The sequence below is a fragment of the Lutra lutra genome, chromosome 6 (genome assembly GCF_902655055.1).
Source record: "Lutra lutra chromosome 6, mLutLut1.2, whole genome shotgun sequence".
Lineage (NCBI taxonomy): Eukaryota > Metazoa > Chordata > Mammalia > Carnivora > Mustelidae > Lutra > Lutra lutra.
In genome coordinates this window covers 68,211,056-68,235,596 of record NC_062283.1, presented here as the reverse complement: position 1 = coordinate 68,235,596, position 24,541 = coordinate 68,211,056, and the positions used below count along the sequence as shown (strand labels likewise).

Here is a 24,541-nt window from a genome sequence, read left to right as displayed (position 1 = left end):
GGCTCTGTCCTTGACCTGCTAGGTCCAGTTTTAGTAAGAATGCTGCTAAGTGAGTTGAGTAAGAATTCTCCACCCTTGGTATCTGATCAGAATACCCCTAGCCTTGATTTTGCCTTGGTAGTTTTCCATCCACTAACCCCCACCCTGCTACTTAGCTCTAAGTCTCTACGGCCCTGTTATACTTAGAGTTGGGCTCCATCTCTCTCTCCTACTACAAAACCTCCACTGCAAGTGGTCCTTCTTGAATGAAGTCATCCTTACAGTCTTTCACAAGTGTTGTGAAAACTTTTTTCAACACTTCAATGAAGTAGTCTATGTCTCACGTGGGACTAGGATCAGGAGATGTGGGGCTTCAAGGCTCCATTCTGTGGGCTTGCATGAGGTGCCTCTCAGCACCCCTCACAATGGCCACCAGTAAGAGGCTGGCCCCTATTTCTCGCACCAGGTTTTACACTTGGAATCTGAGGCATCCCTGAGAGCCAGAGGAGCCCCAATGATATAGATTGGATTTTCTTCTAGCCTGGCAGTATCAGGCCAATTTTATTAGATTTTTAAAAAATGAAAATGGATGCTTTGTATATATGTGAACTGGAGTTCCTAGAGACACAGCTATATATTCTTGTAAAAAAAAAACTATCAATTTTTTAAAAAGCTATGGAGATAATTTATGATCTCTTCTCATTCCCTTTTCCATGGCTTTATAAACACAGAATTAATTTGTACCATGATTGAACACTCCCATGTAAGAAGCAGCCTTATTATTATTTTTTTTAAATAATATAAAATCTGGGGCACCTGGGTGGCTCAGTGGGTTAAGCCTCTGCCTTCAGCTCAGGTCATGATCCCGGGGTCCTGGGATGGAGCCCCACATTGGGTTCTCTGCTCCGTGGGGGACCTGCTTCCCCCTCCCCCTCTGCTTGCCTCTCTGCCTACTTGTGATCTCTCTCTCTCTTTGTCAAATAAATAAATAAAATCTTTAAAAAAAATAATATAAAATCAGACTCAGCCCTCTTCCTCAAGATGTTAGGGAAAAATTCTATCTCAATCAGGTTTTCGTTTTGTTTTGTCTTTTTTCCCCCCACTCCCTCCTCCCTGTTCCCTGCTGGACTCACATAGAACTAGCTCTCAATTTCACCCAAACCTGGAATCTCAGGGGAGGGCTCTGGACTTCAGGCTGGTATGGTTACTGTGGGAGGTTTGATGTTCAAGCCTCAGTGGTCCCACTGCTCATAGCCCTGAAGGCTTCGGCTTAGAGCTTAGTCCCCAGCCCATGGACCACACAGCCAACCCATCAGACATCCCAGGGTCTGGGAGGGAGTCAAACCGAGGCCCCATGGTGGGCAGAACCAGATACCTCTCCATCCTCCCAGGGGTAGGAAAATCCCACTGGCTGCCTTCTTCCTTTACTTTTCAAACTGACATCCACTATCCACCCTCATAATCCAGGTCTCTGCCTTTGAGAGCCTAGAGCTTCCAAAACACAAGTCTTTCAATACTCCAATGGAGAAAGAGATGGGCAGCCGTCTTAAACCTACAAAGAGAAAATGCCTGTGTCATACCTCAGTGGTGAAGTAGCCAGCAAGCAAGGAAACCAGCCCCAACTCTACATGAGGTAATGCTGACAAATCACACTGCCACATACAAAGTCCTCACTGTCTGACTCCCATCCAACTTTCCAGGAGCATCTCTGAGCATTTCTTCTCATATTTAATGCACTTACTTCCTCAAATATCTTTATCCACCTGGCTCATCCCCTCTCATCTCTTAAGGTCATTTGAATCCTAAAAAGTTATCAGGCTGTAGGTTCTCTTAGCCTTTCTTTTATGGTCATAAGCCGACTGCTGTGGTGCCTTGCACCAGTAACCCAACCAGGACTGTGCCAGTAAGCTGTCTTTTATGTTTGTCTGTTTCACAGGAAGGAAAGCATTTCCCAGAACCTCCTAGAAGCCTGCCCTTTATAGCTCACTGGTCAGAACTGGGTCACACGGCCACCCATATTTGCCAGGGAGGCTGGGGAAGCCACTTCCTGGCAAAACTGAATAGAATTCCCATAACTGGTTTATGGTTTATGGGTGATTGATGCCCAGACTAAGAACACAGTTGCCCCACCCCTCCAAAACATCAGTCCCCTTAGCAAGGAGAAGGAAGGAAATGGCTAATAAAGTCTCCCATAGAGATCTTGCTCCATTAATTACTTTTCTTCTCCACCGACATGGCAGGAAACACTGCTATCTATTTGCCCCTTCTTCCACAGAAGCAGAATTTTTAGGTATACACATGGTTGGCCAAAATAAGTTTGCTTTTCCCAGCAGCTGAGTGTGGTCACATGACTAATTCCTAAGAATGAGTTGAAAGGGGAAGAAATTAATATATTTTTTAAAGATTTTTTTTTTAAGTAATCGCTATACCCGACATGAGGCTTGACTCACAACCCTGATATCAAGAGCCACATGCTCCATGGACTGAGCCAGACACGTGCCCCAAAAAGGGGAAGAAATGAGTATAAGCACCAGATAGTAAGGAGAAAGTCATGTTTTCCCTTTCCCTCTTCCCAGTGGTTGGAACGTCGATGCGGTTGGGAGTCATCTTGGACTCCCTGGGCAAGGACATAGGGGAGCAGAGAGAGAAGGAGCTTGGTCTCTGAAGATTTCACAGAACACAGCTACCACACTAGCTCAGTCTTTTATGTGAGACAGAAAAACTGTAAACTTCTCTAATGTTTAAAGCACAGTTATTTTGAAGGCATACTTATGTCCTGATAAATACAACTGCCTCCAATCCCCTGCCTGAAAGCATGTTAAAATCTCTCCTACCTCAATCTCTCCCTTGACCCTATGTTCTTAATTTACATTCTGTGTTAGAGAAAGCAACAGACAGACACCAACTGTCGCCTGATTTAAGCAGAAAAGGCATAGCTCACAGATTGTGGAGCGGGCTGGTTATCTATTGCCACAATAATGCCACACAAACAACCACAGAATGCCAGTGGCTTGTTAACAATGAACAGTACTTAGTTCAAAAGTTCATGGGGTTTGGCTTATCCAGGGCTGGGCTGAGCTGGGCTCTCTCAGCTGAACTCACTGAAGTGTCTGGGGTCAACTGGTGGTTGGCTGGACGTTCTGTTGATTTTGGCCGAGCTCATTCTCATGTCTCAGGCTCAACTGGTTGTTGGCTCATCTAGGATGGCCTCAGCTGGGATAGCTCAGGAAGACTCGGCCAAATGCCACATGTCTCTCAGCATCCATCAGGCTGGCCTAGACCTATTCTAATGGCAATGCTGGGGACAACAGGACAGTGCTACAGAATGAATGTTTTTAGCCCCCCAGAATTCACAGGTTGAAGACTGAATGCCCAAGGTGATGGTATTAAAAGGGGGATCCTTGGGAAGTGGTTAGGTCATGAGGGTGGAGCCCTCATGAAGAAAGGAAAGCGGTCCCAGAGCAATTCTCCCTTCCTTCACCACATAAGGACACAGCAAGATGTTGGCAGGCTGCAACCTGGAAGAGGGCCTTTACCAGACCCAACAAGGCTGGCAGCCTGATCTTGGACTTCCAGCCTCCAGAACTGAGAGAAATAAATTTGTTGTCTATAAGCCCCCTGTGATTTACAACCACTAGCACCTATTTTTCTCACTCATGCTTTAGGCTGCATGTTGGCGGGTTTAGTTCCAGGCTTCAGTTTGGGTTTTTGTCTGCTACATATGTCTCTTATCCTCCTTGGACCAGCAGCTCTCAGGTCTGCTAGGACGGTGAATGGTAGGAGTGCAGCAGGAGGCATACTGTCAGTTTTGCTCACATTCCATTGGCCAGAGGTCTAGCAGGGAACTATGCTCCATCCACTGTCATGCACTGCAAGGTCACATAACAAGAGGGAATAAAGAACTGATAACCGTAGTCCAGTTAACCACAACTCTTCATGGGGTTCTGTCCCCCTAAGCTATCTGGGTCCGTAAGAACTCTATAAATGCCAAATCAAATAGAGAGTTTTCAGAGGATGGGGAGCAGGCACGGTACCTGGTCATGCAGTGTATTTTAGGGCATGGTTAGGAGTGTGGATTTCATTCTAAGTGTAGTGAAAGCCATTTAATGGTTGGATAGGTGACGACGTGGCCTTTCTACCATGCAAATCTGGTCATGCCATGCCCCTACTTGAACTTTCAGTGAATGTCACATTGTTTTAGGGAAAGGTCCTGTAGCTCTCACAAGGCATTAGAAGTCCACCGTGATAGGTAGGCTCTTGCTCCAATGTCTACTATCACTGCACCCCATTCTTCGCACTCTTTATAACATTAAAGCACAAGGTAGTGCTACATAGGTTTCATTTCAGTTTGGACTCTCCCAGGAGTGATCCTGAGACAAGGACTTGGGAGCAAGTAGTTGATTTGGGAGGTGATGGAAACATCAATGGAGAAGAGGTAGGAAACAATACAGGGAAGGAAGATAGCCCATTAAGGGAGAGCTATTAAGCCAACTACAGGAGTTTAATCCTATTAAGAAACTGGGGAACACATGCCTCAGAATTATCCCATCGGAGGGATGAAGGAGCTGAAGGATGAAGGAATTAATACACCCACACCTGAGAGTTGGTTGAGGGCTACTCCCAGGAGGAATTAACTCCCAGGCACTAATAGTACACCATGAGTATGGGCAGTATGTTTTTTTGTTTTGTTTTGTTTTGTTTTATAGTTTTTGGGAGCTGAAAGGAGAGACTTTGGGCAAAGATAGCATATATAGAGAGGTTGAGGGATATGGGTGAGGCATCGACAGTGTTTCCTATGTGATTTCCCAAATGCATCTTCTCTTGTAGATTCCCTTAGGTCCGTAAATGTTTCATCCTGCCTAGGATGCTTTTCCCTCCCTCTCTACCTGCTAAACTCCTACTCTTCCTTCAAGACCTTTCCCATATCCCTAAACAAAGAGGACCCATTCCACCTTATTTTCTTAAGACTTTAGTGCACACCTATATTTTTATCATTTATCAGACTGCTTAACTTAGAAGCCTGACTCTCCTGCTAGATAATACATTTGTTGAGGGTGGGAGCTGTATTTTATAGTGGGTTTTTTTTTTTGAGGTTTTATTTATTTATTTGACAGAGAGAGAGACAGCGAGAGAGGGAACACAAGAGGGGGAGTGGGAGAGGGAGAGAGCAGGCTTCCCTCTGAGCAGGGAGCCTGATGCAGGGCTCGATCCCAGGACCCTGGGATCATGACCTGAGCTGAAGGCAGATGCTTAGCGAATGAGGCACCCAGGCACCCCCACAGTTCTTAATATAGTTTGGTGCCTGGAATATAGTAGATGCCCAATAAAAGCTAGTTGGATGGAATGACTAATTTCTATCTACAGACAGAGTCTGGCAAGAGTGCTGGTGGAGTGCTACATTGAACAGTGACCAACCTGAGCTTAAATAACCATTTTTGTGCTCCTTTATCATCTCCATGACATTACCCTTCCTTCATTCACTTAATATGCTCCTCTTCTCTCTCCCTATCCTGACATCAAAATCTGCTCCTTAATACTTCTTCTATAACGAAGGAGGATAAAACCAGGAGATAGGAAACCTGAGTTCCTGTTCTTTGGCGCTGACTGATTTGGATGTCCTTGGGCAAGTTTCTTCCTCTGAACTTCAGACTTCTTATTTGTAAAGTGATCTTGAATGTCCTTGCCACCTATGAAGGGGCTCTGTAAGAATATCTCTAGAAGGATGACATACAAGGAACTGTCAAGAGTGAGTGCTGCTGGGAAGGATGAATGGGCGCCTAAGGGTCAAAGATAGGAGAGAGACCAACTTTCTCTTCATATCCTATGTTAGGTTCCTAGGACCGTTGCAACAAGGTATCACAAATTTGGGGTCATAAAACAATACAAGTTTTTCTCTTAAAGTTCTGGAGGCTGGAAGAGCAAAATTAAAGGGTTGGCAGGCCCATGCCCTCTCTGAAGATTCCAGGAGGAATCCTTCCTTGCCTCTTCTGGGTCCTGGCTGACTTCAACCTCTACTACCATAGTCATGTCACTTCCCCCTCTTCTGTCCATGTCTTCTCTCTTGTCAGGGGTTTAGGACATTGGTCATTGGATTTAGGACCCAACCAAGTAGAGGATGATGATCTCATCTCAAAATTATTGACTTTCTTATTTCCACAAAGACCCCTTTTCCAAACAAGATAACATTCACAGGTTTCAGGGATTTGGGTGTGGACATATATTTCAGAGGCCACCATTCATTCTACAACACACCTATCTGCATGTTTTGAATTGGCAACATGTACAAATTGAAGAAAAGAAAGAAGGAAAGAAAAAAGGCAGGAAGGAAACAAGGAAGGACCCCACTCATAGAATCATAGGAGATTTTTTTCTAGGGTTCCTAATAGTTCAAATGAAGGTGGGCCACTCCTGTTATTGATCACAAGCCCACTAATTCCCAAGTCCATGATTTCTTTTCAGGAACTCCCCATTATTCCAATCAGCAAAACATTTGCTTTCAATACAAATTTCAACCCAAGAGAGTGGGGAGAAAAAGGAAAGAAGAAAAGAAAAGAAGAGGATTGATGTGACTGAACAGATATTATGTGACTGAACAGAAAAATGAAATAAGAAAGGAAAAGAAGAAAGATTTATGTGACTGAACAGATTGCTATTTTTCTGCTTCCTGTTCAACCCAATTTTGAAGGCTTTGGCTTTGAACTATCTTTCTCCCCCCAGTTTTTATTTACTTTTGAAACCATGTCATAGGAAATGAAAATGGAAGTTTTACCCGAACAGGTAGAAATATAAAGTAGGACAACCACTATGAAACACAATGAAAAATTATTCTGCAAAACTGAACATATGTACGTACTCCAGACCAGCACTTCCAATCCAACATTGATATCCTAGAGAAACCCTTCCACTTGTCCACTTATTCAGGAGACATGGATAAGAGTGTTCATAGCAGTGGAGTTCACAGGAGCACAAAATATGAAGCAACTGAATGCTGATCAGTAGTAGTAGAGATAAACTGTGTCATTTATAAAATGGAATATTATACAGCAGTGAAAATGAGTGAATGCTTGCTACACTCCCCAACATGAATGATAGCTAAATCTCAAAACCCAGGGTGCCTGGGTGACCCAATCGTTAAGCGTCTGCCTTCAGCTCAGGTCATGATCCCAGGGTCCTGGGATTGAGCCCTGCAACAGGCTCCCTGCTCAGAGGGAAGCCTGCTTCTCCCTCTCCTCTGCCCCTGCTTATGTTCCCTCTCATGCTGTCTCTCTGTCAAATAAATAAATAAAATCTTAAAATCAATCAATCTCAGAACCTTATTGCTGTCCAATAGCAGCAAGCAACAAAATAGATATAATACCATTATGATAATATATTAAGTTTACAAACATAAGTGGAAAACTATAAAGAAAATAAGAGGACAGTACAAAATACCTTTTTCTTAAAGATTTATTTATTTATTTTAGAGAGCATGTGAGCAGGGGCAGGGGCAGATGGAGAGGGGGAAAGCAGACTCCCCGCTGGTCCTGGAGCCTGAGCAGAAGCTTGATCACAGGACCCTGAGGTCATGACCTGAGCCAAAATCAAGAGTCCAATGCTCAAAGTGACTGAGCCATCCAGGCACCCTGAGGTCAATACAAAATTCTGCAAAGTGGTTGTATCTGGAGTGTGGGGAATGCCCAAAGGAAGGAACACCCTCCTACACACACACAGCAAGAGGCTTTTAAGGTACTGCCGATGTCCTATTGCATAGTGTGGGGAATGAGTCCAGGAGTGCAAATGTTTTTATTCATTGAACTGTACATATTAGTTTTACACATTCTCTTGTGTATACGCTATATTTAACATCCCATGAGAAAGACCTACCATAGGTGAGGATAAGAAGCCATGAAAACTCTACTCAGTCCTCTAGGTTGAATATAAATTGGAAAAACCATTTTGGAGAGCATTTTGCAATGTACAGTGAAGTGGACGTTGTACATATTCTGTGATCTAGCAAGTGCCTCTCCCAAGTATTTCATAGAGACCTAAAAGCAATAGTTTTCAAACTTTCTGACAATCACCTGTCATTAGGAAATACATTTGAGGGGTGCCTGGGTGGCTCATTGTGTTGGGCCTCTGCCTTTGGCTCAGGTCATGATTTCAGGGTCCTGGGATCGAGCCCCGCATCAGGCTCTCTGCTCTGCGGGGAGCCTGCTTCCCCCACTCTCTCTGCCTGCCTCTCTGCCTACTTGTGATCTCTCTCTCTGTGTCAAATAAATAAATAAAAATTTTTTAAAAAGAAATACATTTGACATTACAAACAAGCACACACACATGCACACAAACACACATCCATGTTAAGTGTGTATAAAGTTGAAACAAAAATTTTTCCAAACACTGCCTATCCTTATGCCATGTAGCACACTCTGATCTTTTCTAATCCCACCTATTGTTTTCAAAAATTGAGATATAACTGACATATAACATTGTGTAAGTTTAAGGTATAACTGTTCTTGTCTATTCTATTTAATTAAAGGTCCCAACTTGCAAATTCATTTTAACTCACTAACAGTTCACAGACAAATTTGAAAAATATCTCACTAGAGAGAATTTTGCACATGGTAAAATAATGTTAACTGAGACTGTTCAAAATTTTAAAAATTGGGGACAACAATTGAGGAATATTCATAGAATGGAACTCAATATTACAGCTCAGATAAGTAAACTGGAGCTCCATTTATCAAGAATACTGAGTGATAAAAGCTAGCAGCTGAGGCTTATGTACAGTGTGGTACTATTTATAAAATTTCAAAACGTGAAAAACATGCTTATAGATAGCCACATATACAGTAAAAATTTGCAACATATATAGAAAGCTGAACACAGAACTCAGGATTGTGGTTTCTTTTTTTTTTTTTTTAAGATTTTATTTACTCATTTGAGAGAGAGAGGAAGAACACAAGCAAGGTGAAGGGCAGAAGAAGAAGCAGACTTCCCACTGAGCAGGGAGCCCAATGTGGACTCAATCCCAGGACTCCAGCCTCATGACCTGAGCCAAAGGCAGATGCCCAACCAACTGAGCCACCCAGGCACCCCAGGATTGTGGTTTCTACTGGAAGAGAAGGGAGAGAGGGAAGGGAACAGGATCAAGGAAGGACAAAAAGGGGATTTAAATTTTATTGTAGACATGTTTTTTTTTTAACCTTGCTCTTATATGTTATTTATTCTTTCTTTATTTTTTTTAAAGATTTATCTGTTTCTCCAAAAGAGAGAGAGAGAGAGTGCAAGTGGGGGGGAGGGACAGAGGGAGAGAAACGCAAGCAGACTCCCTGCTGAGCACAGGGCCCTACATGGGGCTTGAGTCGGGGCTCCATGGGAGAGCTCGATCCTACAACCCTGAGACCATGACCTGAGCTGAAATTATGAGCCCAATGCTCAACCAACTGAGCTACCCAAGCACCCCTATTCTTTATTCTTTGTTGTAGGAGTTGGCAAACTACCACCCATGAGCCAAATCTGGCAGGCTTTTTTTGTATGGCCTGTGAGCTAAGAATGGTTTTTACATTTTTAAATTGTTGGGGAAAAATTGAAAGAATAATATTTCATGTTGTGAAAATTACATAACGTTCAAATTTTTGCATCCGCAAATAAAGTTTTGTGGGAACACATCTACAACTATTTTATTCTCATATTGTCTGTGCCTGTTTTCATGCTACAGGGCAGAGTTGAGAAGTTGCAATAGAGATTGCATGGCCAGAAAAGCCAAAAATATGTACAGCCTGGCCCTTCATAGAAAAAGTTTATCTACCTCTAGCTAAGTATGCAACATACTTTTCTTCTTAAGATTTTATTTATTCAGGGGCGCCTGGGTGGCTCAGTGGGTTAAGCCGCTGCCTTCGGCTCAGGTCATGATCTCAGGGTCCTGGGATCGAGTCCCGCATTGGGCTCTCTGCTCGACAGGGAGCCTGCTTCCCTCTCTCTCTCTCTCTCTGCCTGCCTGCCTCTCTGTCTACTTGTGATCTCTCTCTGTCAAATAAATAATAAATAAAATCTTTAAAAAAAAGATTTTATTTATTCATTCAGAGAGAGAGCATGAGTTGGGAGAGGGGTGGAGGGAGAGGGAGAGACTCTCAAGCAGTCTTTGTGGCACACAGAAGCTGACCCAGGCAGGGCTGGATCTCATGACCCCAAGATCATGACCTGAGCCGAAAATAAGGGTCAGACTTTGACTGACTGAGCCACCCAGGTGCCCCATTGACAAATATTTCAAAACAATGAAAGATGTGGTAGCATTAAAGAAAAATTCTGGAAATAAAAGGATGTATATTTCCACTACCTACCAAAATTTCCTTACCTTCCTCATGTTTTCTTCAGTCTTTGACAAAACCCATCTTGTCTGATTGAAACTAGGCAAAGACATTCTTATATTCTGCTTTTTCCCTGCTGTACATCATTTCATAAATCTTTCTGATGTGCTATGAGGTATTCAAACTTGCACGACTTAATGACATCGCATGGTTCAGGTTTGTAAACTATACATCCTACTTTGTTTAAGTACCATGTCATATTTAAACCTTTGCATTCTTTTCATTACCACCCCTCTTCATTATTGGTCACGAGGCAAAGAACATCTTTGGACACAGAGATTCCCCCCCCCCCCTTTTGGCTTTCTTAGAACAAATTCCTAGGAATGAAATTCTTAATCTTCCCTCCATCCCTCAAACTGTAACCACTCTTCCTCTCTTTACTCAATAACCTCTTGTTTCTTTGGTCTTTTGCTTATCCCTTTGCCTTCTCTAATTTAACTGATCTCTTTCATTTTGCTCTTTCTAGAGGTTGTCTAGGTATCAAGAAAGCTCTGTTGCCTTTAGTTCCCAGATCGACCTCACCATCCCTTTGGTCACCCAACATAACATTCCATGGTGCACTAGAGAGTAGCTTCTTTTTTTTTTTCTTTTTTAAGATTTTTGTTTATTTGAGAGAGAGTACAAGTGGAGGGGAGGGGCAGAGGGAAAGGGACAAGCGACTCTCCACTGAGCAGGGAACCCAACATGGGGCTTAGTCCTGGGACCCCCAGATCATGATCTGAGCCAAAAGCAGAATGCTTAACCTACTGAGCCACCCAGGTACCCCGTGTGAGGTCTGCTTCTTGCTCACCTGTCTTAACCCTGCCTGGTACCACAGTGTCCACTCCACTCCTTTGCTGAGGTTAAAGTCTGCCAGTGGTCTCTTCGTAACTAAGTCCAAAGGATTTTTTATCTTCCCCAATCCAGCTCCTTTCTAATGTTCTTCAAGCCTCTCTCTCTCTTTCCCTGTACGTACCTACTCAGAGCTTATCTCCTCCAAGGAGCTTTCTCTAAGGACTGGGATACACCCACCTCTTTTGAATTCATATGCAACCCACATGTGACTTATTCCCTTGACTCTACTTTGCCCCCAATTAGTTGTTTTACTCCCCTTTGAGTGAAGATGAAGGTAAGAAGGGAGAAGTTAAAAACTTGCAGGCAGGTAACATTGAAAGTCTTCTATTTACACTTCCAAAATAATCACACCTGGGGCACCTGGCTGACTTGGTCAGTAGAGCATGAGACTCTTGATCTTTGGGTCATGAGTTCCAGCCCTATGTTGGGTGTAGAGATTACTTTAAAAGATAAAATTTAAAAAAAATCAAAACCTTGGAATAAATTCAAGGGTCTCAGGTCATACTGTGCTAGAAATAGATCTACAAAGTGAGATCCACAAATCATCCGCATCAGTGTCACCTGAGGACTTATTAGAAATGCAGAATTATAGACTCTAGCCCAGACCTGCTGAATCAGGCTTTTAACATCATCACATGTACACTAAAGTATGAGAAGACTGGTCTAGGGAGACAGCAAGTCTCTGCACTAAGGGCTTGCATCAGAAATGCTCCACGCAGGTGCCTGGGTGGGTCTGTTGGTTAAGCAACAGCCTTTGGCTCAGGTCATGATCCTGGAGTCCCAGGATCAAGTCCCGCTTTAAGCTCCTTGCTTGGCAGGGAGTCTGCTTCTCCCTCTGACCCTCCCTCTTCTCATACTCCCTCTCTCTCATTCTCTCTCATTCTCTCCCTCTCTCAAATAAATAAAATCTTAAAAAATATATTTAAAAAAAGTGCTCCAGGGACCACTTGGGAGCCTCAAACCAGTAATTTTCACCCCCAGTCGGGCAGTTTGCTGTAAAAGTGATTTGGCTCCTACAGCTATCACCCATTTGATGGACATCTGCTGACTAGGTGGGTGGCCTCCCTCCCTCATCATTTTGGGTACAGCTTCATTTCTCTGAAGCTAAAAGTTTGAAGAGGAAATCTTTGCCAAGATCGGAAGATTGCTCTTCAACCAAGAGCATAGGCAAGCTTACAGAATCTTTGGTAAAGTGGACACATCCTTCTAGCCATTAGGAAACATGGTTTCTATTATCTTTTTCAACAAAAAAATTTATGAACAACAGAGAACCAAAAGACAAGAACAATTTATATTTTTCATTCTCTTAGTACATGTTAAGTGCTTGTGCAGTATGTGCCAAGTTCTAGTCTAGGTGAGAAGGGCAGAAAACAAAACATAAAATCCCTGCCTCAGTGGAGCTTACATTTTAGGTGATGGAGATAGACAACAAAAATAGAGTGGTGGAGACTGTTGTTAAAGATGAGTGGTTGGGGGTGGTGGTGGTGGTGCCTGGGAGGCTCAGTCAGTTGAGTGTCCGACTCTTGTTTTCAGCTCAGGTCATGATCTCCTGGGTTGTGAGGCTCTGTGCTCAATGGGGAGTCTGCTTAAAAATTCTCTCCCTCTGCCCCTTCCTCTGCATCCCCCCCCTCAAATAAATAAATAAAATCTTTAAAAATAAAAAAAAAAAGATGAGTGGTCAGGGAGAGCACCCCCCATGTGAAGACACTTAGGAATATATCTAAATGAGATGAGGGAGCAAACCATCCAGATATTTGGGGGGAGAGAATTTCAAGCATAGGAAGTGGCTAATACAAAAGCTTTGAGGTGGGAATATGCTTGGAGTATTCAGGAAGCAGGGAAAAGGCCGACAATTATGGTTGGAGCAGATGAAGCAAGAAAGTGGAACCAAATCATGTAGGGCCTTTGAGAAGCTTGCATTTTTATGCTGTGTGATGGAGTCATGATACTGAGCAGAGGGATGACACAATCCGATTGACATTTTAAAAGGCTCTCTTTGGATGCTGTGTGGGGAACAGACTCTAAGGGGACAAGAGTGTAAGCAGGGAGGACTGATAGGAGGCTGCTATAAAAATGTGGTTGGTTTAGATTCTGGTGATGATGACGGTGGTGGTGAGAGAGGACCCAACAACCTCAGCTTCCTTAATAAAGACTATTTAAAAATTTACCAACAGATGACTGATGAATTTTTTTGTTTGTTTGGATAAGAACCTGTCTTAGATGTAGAAAACAAAGAGCAGATTAAACAATGCTAACAGCATCCCCTGGGAATCCACGTTATTTAAGGTTTCACAAATGATTAGGAAAAAGGAATATTTTGAGACATTTCTAGGTACACAAATTATACTCTGCTTTCCACATACTGAAATGTCAAGTCAATGGGGAGCATCTTCTGGAGCATTTCTAAAGCGATGTGAGTAGGCTGGAAAGTGGCGGGTGACTTGCCGCATGGACAAGTGTGAGGCAGCTCACATAGGGGGTGACAATTCCGATGATTCCTTAAAGATAATGAACTCTGAACTGCCTGTCAGTTGCCACCAAAGAAAAGGATCTAGAAGTTGCTGTACACTACTATTTCTTTGAGATGTCAGCTCTTGTAAAGCCCAAAATGCCAGCAACAGTTCTGGCTGTTCAGATTAAAGACAAAACATCAGCTTCAACAAAAACCTCAGGAAACTTCTCCTGGAGCTCAGGGAACAGTGCTGGTCACTGCATTCTAAGAAAAAGAAGAGGCAAAGAAAGGCAGATAAAATGATTAAAAGGCTAGAGGGACTTTTGTTTGGTGGATTAAATGCCCATAAAAGTGACTATCTGAGAGGATGAAAGTCTCTGGAAGCTTGCAACATTAATAGAAAGTGAAAACAGCCCCTTTCACACAATATCATGGTTGTAAAATTAGGGCACAAAAGAAGTTGAAATGGGGGTAATGTCTATATAGAAAAAAGCCATTGGAGGGCATATGTTCTCTTTTAGACAGGGGGTCGTTAGATGTTCTTCAATAAGTGGAAGGGCCTATTGCAGCAGTAAACGAAAGCGGGGGTTGGAGGACAGCAGCCCACCTCAGCAGTTCCTTCCCATCACGATCACTGTGGTATACAACCACAGAAACTCAAAAAGAGCAAAAAACACCAACAAAACATTCAAAGGATTCAAAATGCTATATTAAATCTCATTCTGAGTCAAAACTAGATTGAAAATAAATTCAAGGGTCATAGGTTAAAAAGGGACATTGGAGATGTTTGAGGATGTATCTTCAATCTCTGTGACTGGAGCCTTGGAGATACACTATGTCCTTGCAAGAAAGGTTAACTTGGTAGTCTGAATCGGATGGGCAAAATAAGAACATACCTTAACACTATCAGTATCTGGTTCTTATAGTCAGAGAGTGGCAGTTAATGGTGAAACAGGGATTACATCATTTGAATTTTGCCCACGGCACACAAATCCTTTAATGTGATCAGTTACCGAGGTATGGGAGACCCTTACGAACCAACCGTTACTCACGTGTTGAACAGTTAGCAACCCCGGTCTACTGGATCCGTATTGATCTTCCTTCATAGATTAAAAAAAAAAAAAAAAAAAAAAAAAAAAAAAAAAAAATCGGACCCCAAACGGAACGGGAAGTGTGGGGAGGATAATAATCAGATTGTCGTTAACTGAGATCTTAAAGATGGCCTGCAACCAACACATGGGCCCTTCTTTTTAGGTGAAAGATTGATGTACATAAATACATATACTGTCTCTTCCCAAAAAGTATTAGGCTCAGGAACCTCATCTCCCCCGCCCCAACACACACGCACACAAGCCAAACAGTACCCTTTCTTCCCTCCCATAGGTCCCTTTCTTTACCTGCTTCTTCCACTCCTGGGGTTAGGGAACTTTCAGCCCCGCCTCCCTGCTTGCACAAGCTCCGCCTTCCCGGTCCACCTGTGTGCCCAGTCCCTGACGTCACCGTTAGGCTTCAGCGGCCTGCAGGATTCCGGCTTTCTATTCGTCCGTCTGACCACGGCCGGCGCAACTCACCAATGGCAGCGGCGCTGGGTGGGAGGGTGCCCACATCCAAGATGGCACCCCCAGGAGCTGGGAGCGGGTGACCGGCGGCGGGGAAGCGGCCTGGGTTGGCCCTCCGATTGCGGGGTCCTGGGGGCATCTCGCCGGGTACCCCCCTGGCCCGCCTACAAGGCCTCCCCCGGCCAGAGCAATGGCCGCCGAGAACAGCAAGCAGTTTTGGAAGAGGAGCGCCAAGCTGCCGGGGAGGTAAGCCCAGGACGCCGAAAGCAAGAGGAGATTGGACCAAATCCTTCCAGATCCTAAGCCTTAAATCCCGCGGCCCTGGGGCGTCAGCAGCCCCGAAAGGCTGGTTTGGGGAACCTGGACTGGGGGAGCTGGGACTGCCTGGTGGCGGCGGGTCAGCTGTCGGGCAAAGGAGCGGCAGCGAGCTTTGGGAATGACTGGGTGTGGGAGCAGACCAGGGTCTGGGGGCGGAGGGCGCTGGAGCGGCTGCCCTTAGCTGGGAGGTGGCCAGAGTCCGGGCGTAAGGGACACTGGAGTTGGGTGAGTAGCCAGTGTCGGTCCTGGGTTTGGAGGGTCATCCCCAAAGCTGCCTCTCACTTTAAATAGAACTCCTTCTTGGGGGTCTCCACCACGCACAGGTGGTTGTTTGCATAAGGATGGCCCCTTCCATTGCTCCCCCAGATCAGTACATGCAAATCTTTATCTTGGACTCCCAAAAGGTTCTGGTGAGAGCTTGGAATCGTATCCAGGGTGACAGGAAAAGTGAGGAAAATTCTCAAGCTCGACCTTACTTTATCTTGAGTTGACCACTTCCCATTAGGAATTACTACAGAGTGACTCAAGAATCAACGTTCTTTCTTTAGCATTTTTCTGTGGATTTGCTCAACCCCAAGTGACCTCCTACCCCCCTGCGTTGTCAAGTTCTTCTTGTGCAAATGCACGAAATTCTTTCATTCTTCAGTTGTTTAGTTGGAGAGCAGACCTTCTAAGCAACTCACCCCCCTTTACCTTTTTGATGTATGTTGAGAGCTTAGCATTTGTACATCCTTCAGTCTGCTGTTGGTTTATAGTTTCAATTTATTTTGGCCAGAGCCCTGAGAAGTATAAGGAATGTGTATTTTAGTCGTGAATTTAAGATTTCTGCTAGCCATAGGCTACTTGGTGATGAAATTCATGTTTGCTTGTGCCCCACATGCTACCTTTCCTAATTGATTCAGGTCTTTTCCCTCAGGGATAATCCTTTGAGTGTGTGTGTGTGTGTGTGTGTGTGTGTGGTTTTGTTTTGTTTTGTTTTTAGTAGCAAGACAGAAATTAAGGTCAGTGGTGGCTATATAGCAGTCTTATTTTACTTAGGATTCTATTAGACATATGGAGAAGGGGAATCAGCTTTTAGTAATACAGTATTAAAATAATGCAAGGGAATGCAGAAATAGCTTCAGATTAAAGTGCTATGGAATGACAGTGTTAATATTAATGCTGAAAACTTCTATGTTTTTAGATAGGCACCACTTCCTGCCAACTGATTCCTTTTCCTTCCTGGTCTAGTGAGCTCTCTCTCCAGTCTCACAACTGCGGTTCTCTGGGGCTTTCCATGGTGAGATCATTAAATTTTGACATCCTAAGGTTGTAATCAGAATAAGAGGGAAAACTGTTAAATCAGGAAGCAGCATTTGAAATGCGGGACATGGCATGGTCTTTTGTGCCTGATGACTGCTAGTTGTTATTAACAATATTTTGTTTTCTATATTTCCTGTTTTGGACTATAGGAAGAGCCCCCTTTTTTCAGAGTATCACTTTTGTGAGATAGGAAGAGGAGTCTTTTTAGTTTCTTGAAGTTTCTGGCTTCCTTTTTCATTTTGAAGAGGAATATTGAGGAATAGAGGAGAAAACATTTGAGTTCAGAAAGACTTAAGTTATTACTTGGGTTGTCATACCTATGTGATCAATGACAAATGACTTACTCAATTTCTCAGGGCCTCAATTTCCTTTTCTATAAAATGAGACTAAAAATACCTTCCTCTGGGTTACTGTGAGGACCAAATTAAACATCTTATTTGTAAAGAACCCAGGACAGTGTTTATTTAGCATATTATATAGTTGCTTGATAAATACTAGTTATGAGAATTCCTCTTGTTATTAGAGCAAATAAACATTTAAAAGAATGTTTCTCAGATCCTTACTGGGGCACTAGTTATTTATGTTCCTTGTTTGTCTTGAGGCACTAAAATGTTGCCACAATTCATAACAGTCTTTAGTACCTTGCTGGTGGAAGAGAACTATTGTTTAGCTCTGTGCTTTTAGTGGGGAGCCCTAGCAGCTGCTGGGTATGGGAGAAAATTAAAGTGTTTTTAGATAGAAAGTGCTTTGATTTAAGGAAAAGATTAGGGCATTTTCTCATGGATAGAACTTTGGCATTTACATTCTTTCAGTGTTGGTGAAGAAAAACTTTCTCTTGGATGGGGAAATGACTTACATGGCTGTTTCTGGGTCCATGGCAGCCTAGAAGTGAAACTAGTTTTCTCTACAGATTGAAAGGTAAAAATTCAAAGTGATCGCAGTTACTTTCAGTTTCTTTGGTTGTGATCTAGCAACCTTAATGACAACAAGTAGGCATTCTATTTAGTAAGTTAGCCTAAACTTAAAATGAATTAAGCATCCTTTTTAAAAATAACAGCTTTATTGAGATATAATTCACATGACTATAAAAATGCACGCTTTCAAAGTGTACGATTCAGGGGTATTTTGTATTTTCATTTAAAGTATAGATCGTTCCAGGCAACCATCACCACCAATTTCAGTTCATTTTCATCACCCCAGAAAGAAACCTTGTGTCCATATCCTCACCTCAGCCCCTGGCAACTAATCTTTCTGTATGTATAGATTTACCTATTCTGGACATTTGATATAAATGGAATAATGTGAAAAGAGGCCTTTCGTGATTGGCTTCTTTTATGAAGCATAATGTTTTCAAGGCTCACCTGTGTTGTAGCTTGCATCAATATTTTATTCCTTTTTATGTCTAAATAATATTCCATTGTGCAACTATACCTCACTTTCTTTATCCACTCATCAGTTGATGACATTTGGGTTGTTTCCACTTTTTGGCTATTGTGAACAATGTTATGAGACTCATGTGCAGATTTTTGTTGGATGTGTGTTTTCTGTTCTTTTGAGTTAACGTAGGAGTGGAATTGCTGGGTTATATGGTAACCTGATGGAACTGAACATCTTTTAAAGTTCTCTCAGTTATTCATGGGAACCTTATGCACTTATATATTACAGTAAGTGGTTCTTGTGTAGATGCCTAGAAAGATAGGGGACACTATATACCATGTGGTTAAGCATGCTGGCTCACAACTAATAGATAAACAAGTTCTGGAGATCTCATGCACGACATAGTGATTATACTTAACAGCACTGTATTATAAACATCAAAGTTGCTAAGAGACTGGGTCTTAATTGTTCTCACCACAAAAAAGGAATGATAATTATGTGACTTGACAGAGGCGTTAGCTAATGCTAAGATGGTAAACTTTAAAGTTACACAATGTTATTTGTCAGTTATATATCAAAAAAAAAAAAAAAAAAGCAGACTCTGGAACCTGACTGCCTGGGTTCAAATCCCAGTTCTGCTACTTTCTAGCTATGTGACCCAGGGCAAGTTTTGTAACCTCTCTGTGCCTTGCTCCATCTCCTTATCTGTGAAATGGGAGCAGAGTACCTACCCCATAAGGCTGTTAGGAGGGTTAATGAGATAATGCGTAGAAAGTGCATACAAGGCGCTCAATAATAGTAGCTCTCATGAAAGCGATAGTTGTAGATTGTTGTAGTTCCCATTTCGTTTCTCCCCCTTGCTTTAGTTTCTGAAACTGGAATTCAAACACTTTGATCAGTGGTGTGTCTGGGGTTTCCAGTGAGTCTTGGGTTAAAAAAAAAAACAACAGAAAAACAAAGTACCACCTCATTGTTCATGAGGCAGAGGGTTAACAGAGGCACAGAGAAGCCTCATGCAGGGCAGCTGTGGCTATCAGATGATCATTATGGACAAGGAGTATGACTGTGAGCACTGGTCCTCAAACTTCAGTGAGTTTCCTGGAGGGCTTGTTGAAAGGCAGATTGCCAGCCCCATACCCAGAATTTTTGACTCAGTAGGTCTGGGGTGGGACCTGAGGCGTTGAGCTTCTAAGGAGTTCCCAGATGATAGTGCTGCGGCTAACCTGGGGGCAGCACTTTGAGAACGACTGGGATACGAGCCCTGAATTAAATGGAAAGAAAGCTGAGTTCCCATGTTGGAAGCTCTTGCCATACGGATCTTGAATAATGCATGCATCTCTGCTTGACTGTTTGATAGGCATCTCACACTTAACATATCCACACAGAACTCTTGATTTCCACATCTGCCCTCTCCTGCAAAGCCGTTCATTCGGTCTCACTTCATGGTCCCACGGATCACCAGTTTCCTCGGACCAAAAATCCTAACGTTTGGCTCTTTTCTTTCCCTTCCTGCCACACCTAGTTCGAAAGCAAATCCTGTTGGCTGCTCATAATAGGCCCTGAATCTGAGTCGTTCTCACCACTTGTAGCTCGACTGCATGGATCAGACTGAGTTCTCTCTTGCCTGGACTACTGCTGAAGCCTCCTGCTTCTCTTCTTGGCCCTCTGCAGACCTCTCTTTCATTTGTAATTAGAATGAACTCCAAACTCTCTAAGTCTTCTAGGCCTTTCGTGTTGGAAAGAGAGGCCAAGTTAAGGACTTTGATATTTATCCCAAGAGCAGTAGGTTGCCATTAGAAGGTTGGTGGGGGCTGTGACCCGATCACATTCCCCTTTATAAAAATATTCTGGCTGCCCTGGGACACCTAGGTGGCTCAGTCAGTTAAGCGGCTGCCTTTGGCTCAGGTCATGATCCCAGAGTCTCTGGGATTGAGCCCCATGTGGGGCTCTCTGCTCAGCAGGAAACGGGCTTCTGCCTCTGCCTTACCTTCCCCACCTCCCTCCTCTTTCTCTCTCGCTTACTCTCTCAAATAAATAAATAAAATCTACAAAAAATATAGAGTTACTAGTTTCAACTCACATCAGTGGATATTTCTCTTCGCTTTGTCACTCACAGCAGGCATGAGTGGTAGGTAGGAGTAGATGGTATGGGGGCCCTGAAGGTGGGCTTTTCTATCTTGTGCTTTGGGAAGTAGGGAGTTGGGGGCCCCGTGAACATCTCAGTGTCATGAAATTATGCAATGTTAGAATTTGACTCTAAGGCCACTGCACGTAAGGAAACTGAAGCCAGAGAGGGAAAGTGACTGGCCCCAAATCACACTGCAGAACTTCAGATTTCTTGATTCTGGGTCCAGTGCTCTTTCTACTACTTCTGCCTTCCCTCAGTCTCTGCTAAGATTAGGACACCTGTTGAAGCACCTCCTCTAGTCCGGGGGTGTGGGTGTTTCCAGTGAAAAGATGTAGATAAGACTGGAAATGGGAGAGACAGATGTGAGCCAAAGCCCGGCTCATTTCCCACATTTTGATTTCCAGTCCTTCTGGGAAGGGCTTCTGCGTTTTCTTTTTCTTTCTTTCTTTCTTTTTTTTTTTTTTTTTTTTTTAAGATTTTATTTATTTGAGTGAGAGAGAGTGCACGCACATGCGAGTCTGTGTGCATAAGCAGGAAGGAGGGGCAAAGGGAGAGGGACAAGCAGACTCCCTACCAAGAACAGAGCCCAGCACGGGGCATCCCAGGACACTGAGATCATGACCTGACCTGAAGGCAGACACTTAACCGACTGACCAGCCAGGTGCCCCTGCTTAGGCTTCTCCTTCTTTTTAAGCAAAAACGTTTATTTTTTTTTTAATTTTATTTATTTAATCTCTATACCCTATGTGGGGCTTGAACTCATGACCCCAAGATCAAATTACACACTCCTCTGAGCAAGCAGGGTGCCCCAAAAGTGTTTATTGTTAAAGTTAAGGAGCTCTCTTTAACATTAAATGAAGTTGAGAAAAGTGTCTTATCACTTAAAATCAGGAGCCTGTAGATTTTCAACTAAAACCTCTGTTATTTGGTTATTTTCCATAACGTGCACTCAGTGTTATTCTCCCAGCCTGTCTGGGCAAGCACGTTCTATTACAACCTATTCTTAGCTTGGAAATGTTTTACTGATAAAGTAAGTGACTAGAGGTACTAAATTATCACCAAAAGAGGATAGAACCCCAGCTCTGGAAGACTTCCATCAAGTGAGTGTGTGAACCCAAATCAGTTGCCAGCATGTTTGGCTTTAAATCGGATAGGTCTGTTCCCGTGTTTGCTTTCTCTCCTTTGTCAGCGCTAAACAAACACCTGTTGATTCTCCCAACCTAGGGTTTTTGCACCGTTGCAACTGTGCAAACCTGCTATGCCAATACACCCTGTGGTGTTGGTTTTATTAAGGAGAATGTCGGAGGCTGACCAGGACTTTTGCTGTTTTGTCTCCCCTGTGGCATCTGCTGTGGCATTCGTTTCTCCGCATGTGCTGTGTGCTTTCTCCAAGATGCGGGCTTTGATTCTAGTGTTGAGGTCTCTCGAGCCACTAGCCCGCCAGAGCAGAGGCCTGGGGTTTGTAGAGCTCCCGTCTTCACTCACTAACTGTTGTTAGTAAGTGCCTGCTGGGGTGTGTTGCCCTCTGCCAGGTGGTGAGGGGACTGCAGAAAAAGACATGGTGTCACCACTGCTCTCTAGAAGCTGAAAACCTGCTTGGCACCGTGGCTTCCCCTGGTGAGGATGCTGGGTATTGTTGACTCTCTGGTTTCTCCACTACACATCTGTTACTTTGTAATCAGAAAAAAACTGAAAAGTGCCACTGGGTGAAAGCACTGTTGAGTGAGAAAAGCAAGATATGTACACAATCTCTTGTGTACAGTTTTAAAATGAAGCAGTATTGTATGGTGTTTATGTGTATGTGAATGTGTATAAATGTATAAAAACAGATGGGAAGGAGTTCATACACGCTTCAGGATTGTGGTTATCTCCTGGGGAGAAATTGCAATTAGGACTTCAGTGGTCTCCCCAATGCTTTATTTTCTTAAAGAAATGTGACACATGTTAACATTTGTTAAATCTGTTAAAATCTGTTAAATTTGTTAATAAAGCGCTTTCTACACTTGTGTGGAGCAAATGCTTTGTTTTGTTTAGAGGGGGCAGGGAAGGGCAGAGGGGAGAGGGAGAGAGAGAATCTTAAGCAGGCTCCATGCCCAGGACAGAGCCCAAGGCAGGGCTTGATCTCACAACCTTGAGATCATGACGTGAGCCAAAATCAAGAGTCAGATGCTTAGGGGTGTGTGGGTGGCTCAGTCTTTTGAGCATCTGCCTTTGGCTCAGGTATTGATCCCAGGGTCCTGGGGTCGAGCCGCCCACCCTCACCCCTGGGTTGGGCTCCCTGCTCAGCAGGGAGTCTGCTTCTCCCTCTCCCCCCTCCGCCTGCTTGTGCACTTTCTCAAATAAATAAATTTTAGTGTATGTGCTGCCAAAGCAAGCACTGTCTCTCAAATAAATAAAATCTTAAAACGACAACAAAAAAAGAGTCAGATGGGGCGCCTGGGTGGCTCAGTGGGTTAAGCCGCTGCCTTCAGCTCAGGTCATGATCTCAGGGTCCTGGGATCGAGTCCCACATCGGGCTCTCTGCTCAGCAAGAAGCCTGCTTCCCTCTCTCTCTCTCTCTGCCTGCCTCTCCGTCTACTTGTGATCTCTCTCTGTCAAATAAATAAATAAAATCTTAAAAAAAAAAAAAAAAAAGAGTCAGATGCTTAGCTGACTGAACCACCCAGGCACCCCTGGAGCAAATGTTTTTTAAATTTTGTGTTAGAGAGACCAGTTAGCCAGTCATAAAATTAAGTAATATTTAAAGGGGTATTTAAGGATACCTGGGTGGCTCAGTTAATTAAGTGATTCTTGATCTCAGCTCAGGTCTTGATCTCAGGGTCGTGGGTTCAAGCTCGGCATTGGGCTCCATGCTGAGTGTGGGGTCTACTTTAAAAAAGAAATCACAGTTATGATTACTAGTCAAAAAAAGTCATGTGTATAGTGTGGTACCATTTCTATAAAGTTTTTTAAAAAATATTTTATTTGTTAGATAGAGATAGATAGCGAGAGCCTAAGCTTGGGGTAGGGGTGGGGGGCAGGGAGAGGGAGAAGCAGACTCCCTGCTGAGCAAGGAACCCAACTTGGGGCTCAATCCAGGACCCTGGGATCATGGGCTGAGCTGAACGCACACGCTTAACCGACTGAGCCACCAAGGCGCCCCTGTATAAAGTTTTAAAAACCTGGAAAACAATACTCTATATTGTTTAGGGACACAAACATGGAAAATAATGTAAAAACAAAGATGAGGGTGAGAAATGGCAGATGCAATAAAGTGGTTTCCGAGGGCAGGTGGGAGGGGTGTGTAGCATTTGAACTCATAATGTCTCATTTTTTATGTATGTATGAGTTGAACACCAACCTGGGCGTGTCTTATATTATGATCTAAATTGAGTTTATTTTTAAAAAATTATTTACTTATTAAAAGCAGTATAAGCCTGGGGCGCCTGGGTGGCTCAGTAGGTTAAAGCCTCTGCTTTTAGCTTTGGTCATGGTCCCAGGGTCCTGGGATCGAGCCCCGCATTGGGCTCTCCGCGCAGCGGGGAGCCTGCTTCCTCCTCTCTCTCTGCCTGCCTCTCAGCCTACTTGTGATCTCTGTCTGTCAAATAAATAAATAAATCTTTTAAAAAAAGACTGTATAAGCTCTGATTTATGTATTTTAGGGAATCAGAGAAGGCATGGGTGAGTGAGTGCTAGGGGCTAGTGTCAGGGAAGATCTCATGGTTGGGGGGTGTAGATCTGGAAGGGGCTGTTTCAGATTGGATATGATACTGAAATGGGGGAAGAGCCTGATTTAGTAGCTAAGATACTTTTGGAAGGCAGAGTGGAGACCAGCCTGCTCTTGAGTGTGGTTTGGGAGGAGTAGCAACGGTTCAGACTGACAGGTGAATTATAAATTCCAGGAAATTGACCACCTTCATCACCAGGCTTTCAGTCTGTCTTCATTTCATCTTTGTGACCATCTTGGTTTCTCTTCTTATGTCTTTCCTCTCCTTTTTGAGATTCAATAAATTGATTAATTAAAGTGTTCCAGGTATAGATACATCATGGTTTAGTTTGAGAGTAGGTTAACAAATTCAGCTTGGGCTCTGATACCTTTGCTGAGGAAGTCCATCACTTATCTTGGCATTTCTGGCCGTGCAGCACGTTGGGGTTGACATATCTAAGAAACAGTCTACTGTGATTTTAAGATCCCCTTCCTGGATAGTAATTAATGGCCTTTGGCCTGTAAGCCTGCACAATTAGGATTGCCTTTTTTCTTCATGGA

At 43.5% G+C, this 24,541-nt stretch overlaps 3 protein-coding genes across 4 annotated transcripts in view; 1 reads left to right on the top strand and 2 right to left on the bottom strand.

The window, feature by feature from the left end:
• TMEM217 (transmembrane protein 217) overlaps positions 1–15,080 on the bottom strand; it is a 28,928-nt gene extending 13,848 nt beyond the window's left edge. The window contains exon 1 of the mRNA XM_047734388.1: positions 15,009–15,080. The gene's annotated coding sequence lies outside the window, so the exon portion shown is untranslated. The remainder of the gene's footprint in view (positions 1–15,008) is intronic.
• TMEM217B (transmembrane protein 217B) overlaps positions 1–15,081 on the bottom strand; it is a 35,493-nt gene extending 20,412 nt beyond the window's left edge. Inside the window, exon 1 of the mRNA XM_047734389.1 lies at positions 15,009–15,081. The gene's annotated coding sequence lies outside the window, so the exon portion shown is untranslated. The remainder of the gene's footprint in view (positions 1–15,008) is intronic.
• A 121-nt stretch (positions 15,082–15,202) lies between these two features.
• The window catches only part of TBC1D22B (TBC1 domain family member 22B), a 77,844-nt gene continuing 68,505 nt past the window's right edge, over positions 15,203–24,541 (top strand). Inside the window, exon 1 of one of the 2 annotated variants that reach the window (XM_047734386.1) lies at positions 15,203–15,416. In XM_047734386.1, the coding sequence (XP_047590342.1) occupies positions 15,361–15,416 (56 nt within the window). In that variant the 5' untranslated portion in view covers positions 15,203–15,360. The remainder of the gene's footprint in view (positions 15,417–24,541) is intronic. The other variant, XM_047734385.1, reaches the window with a different exon arrangement.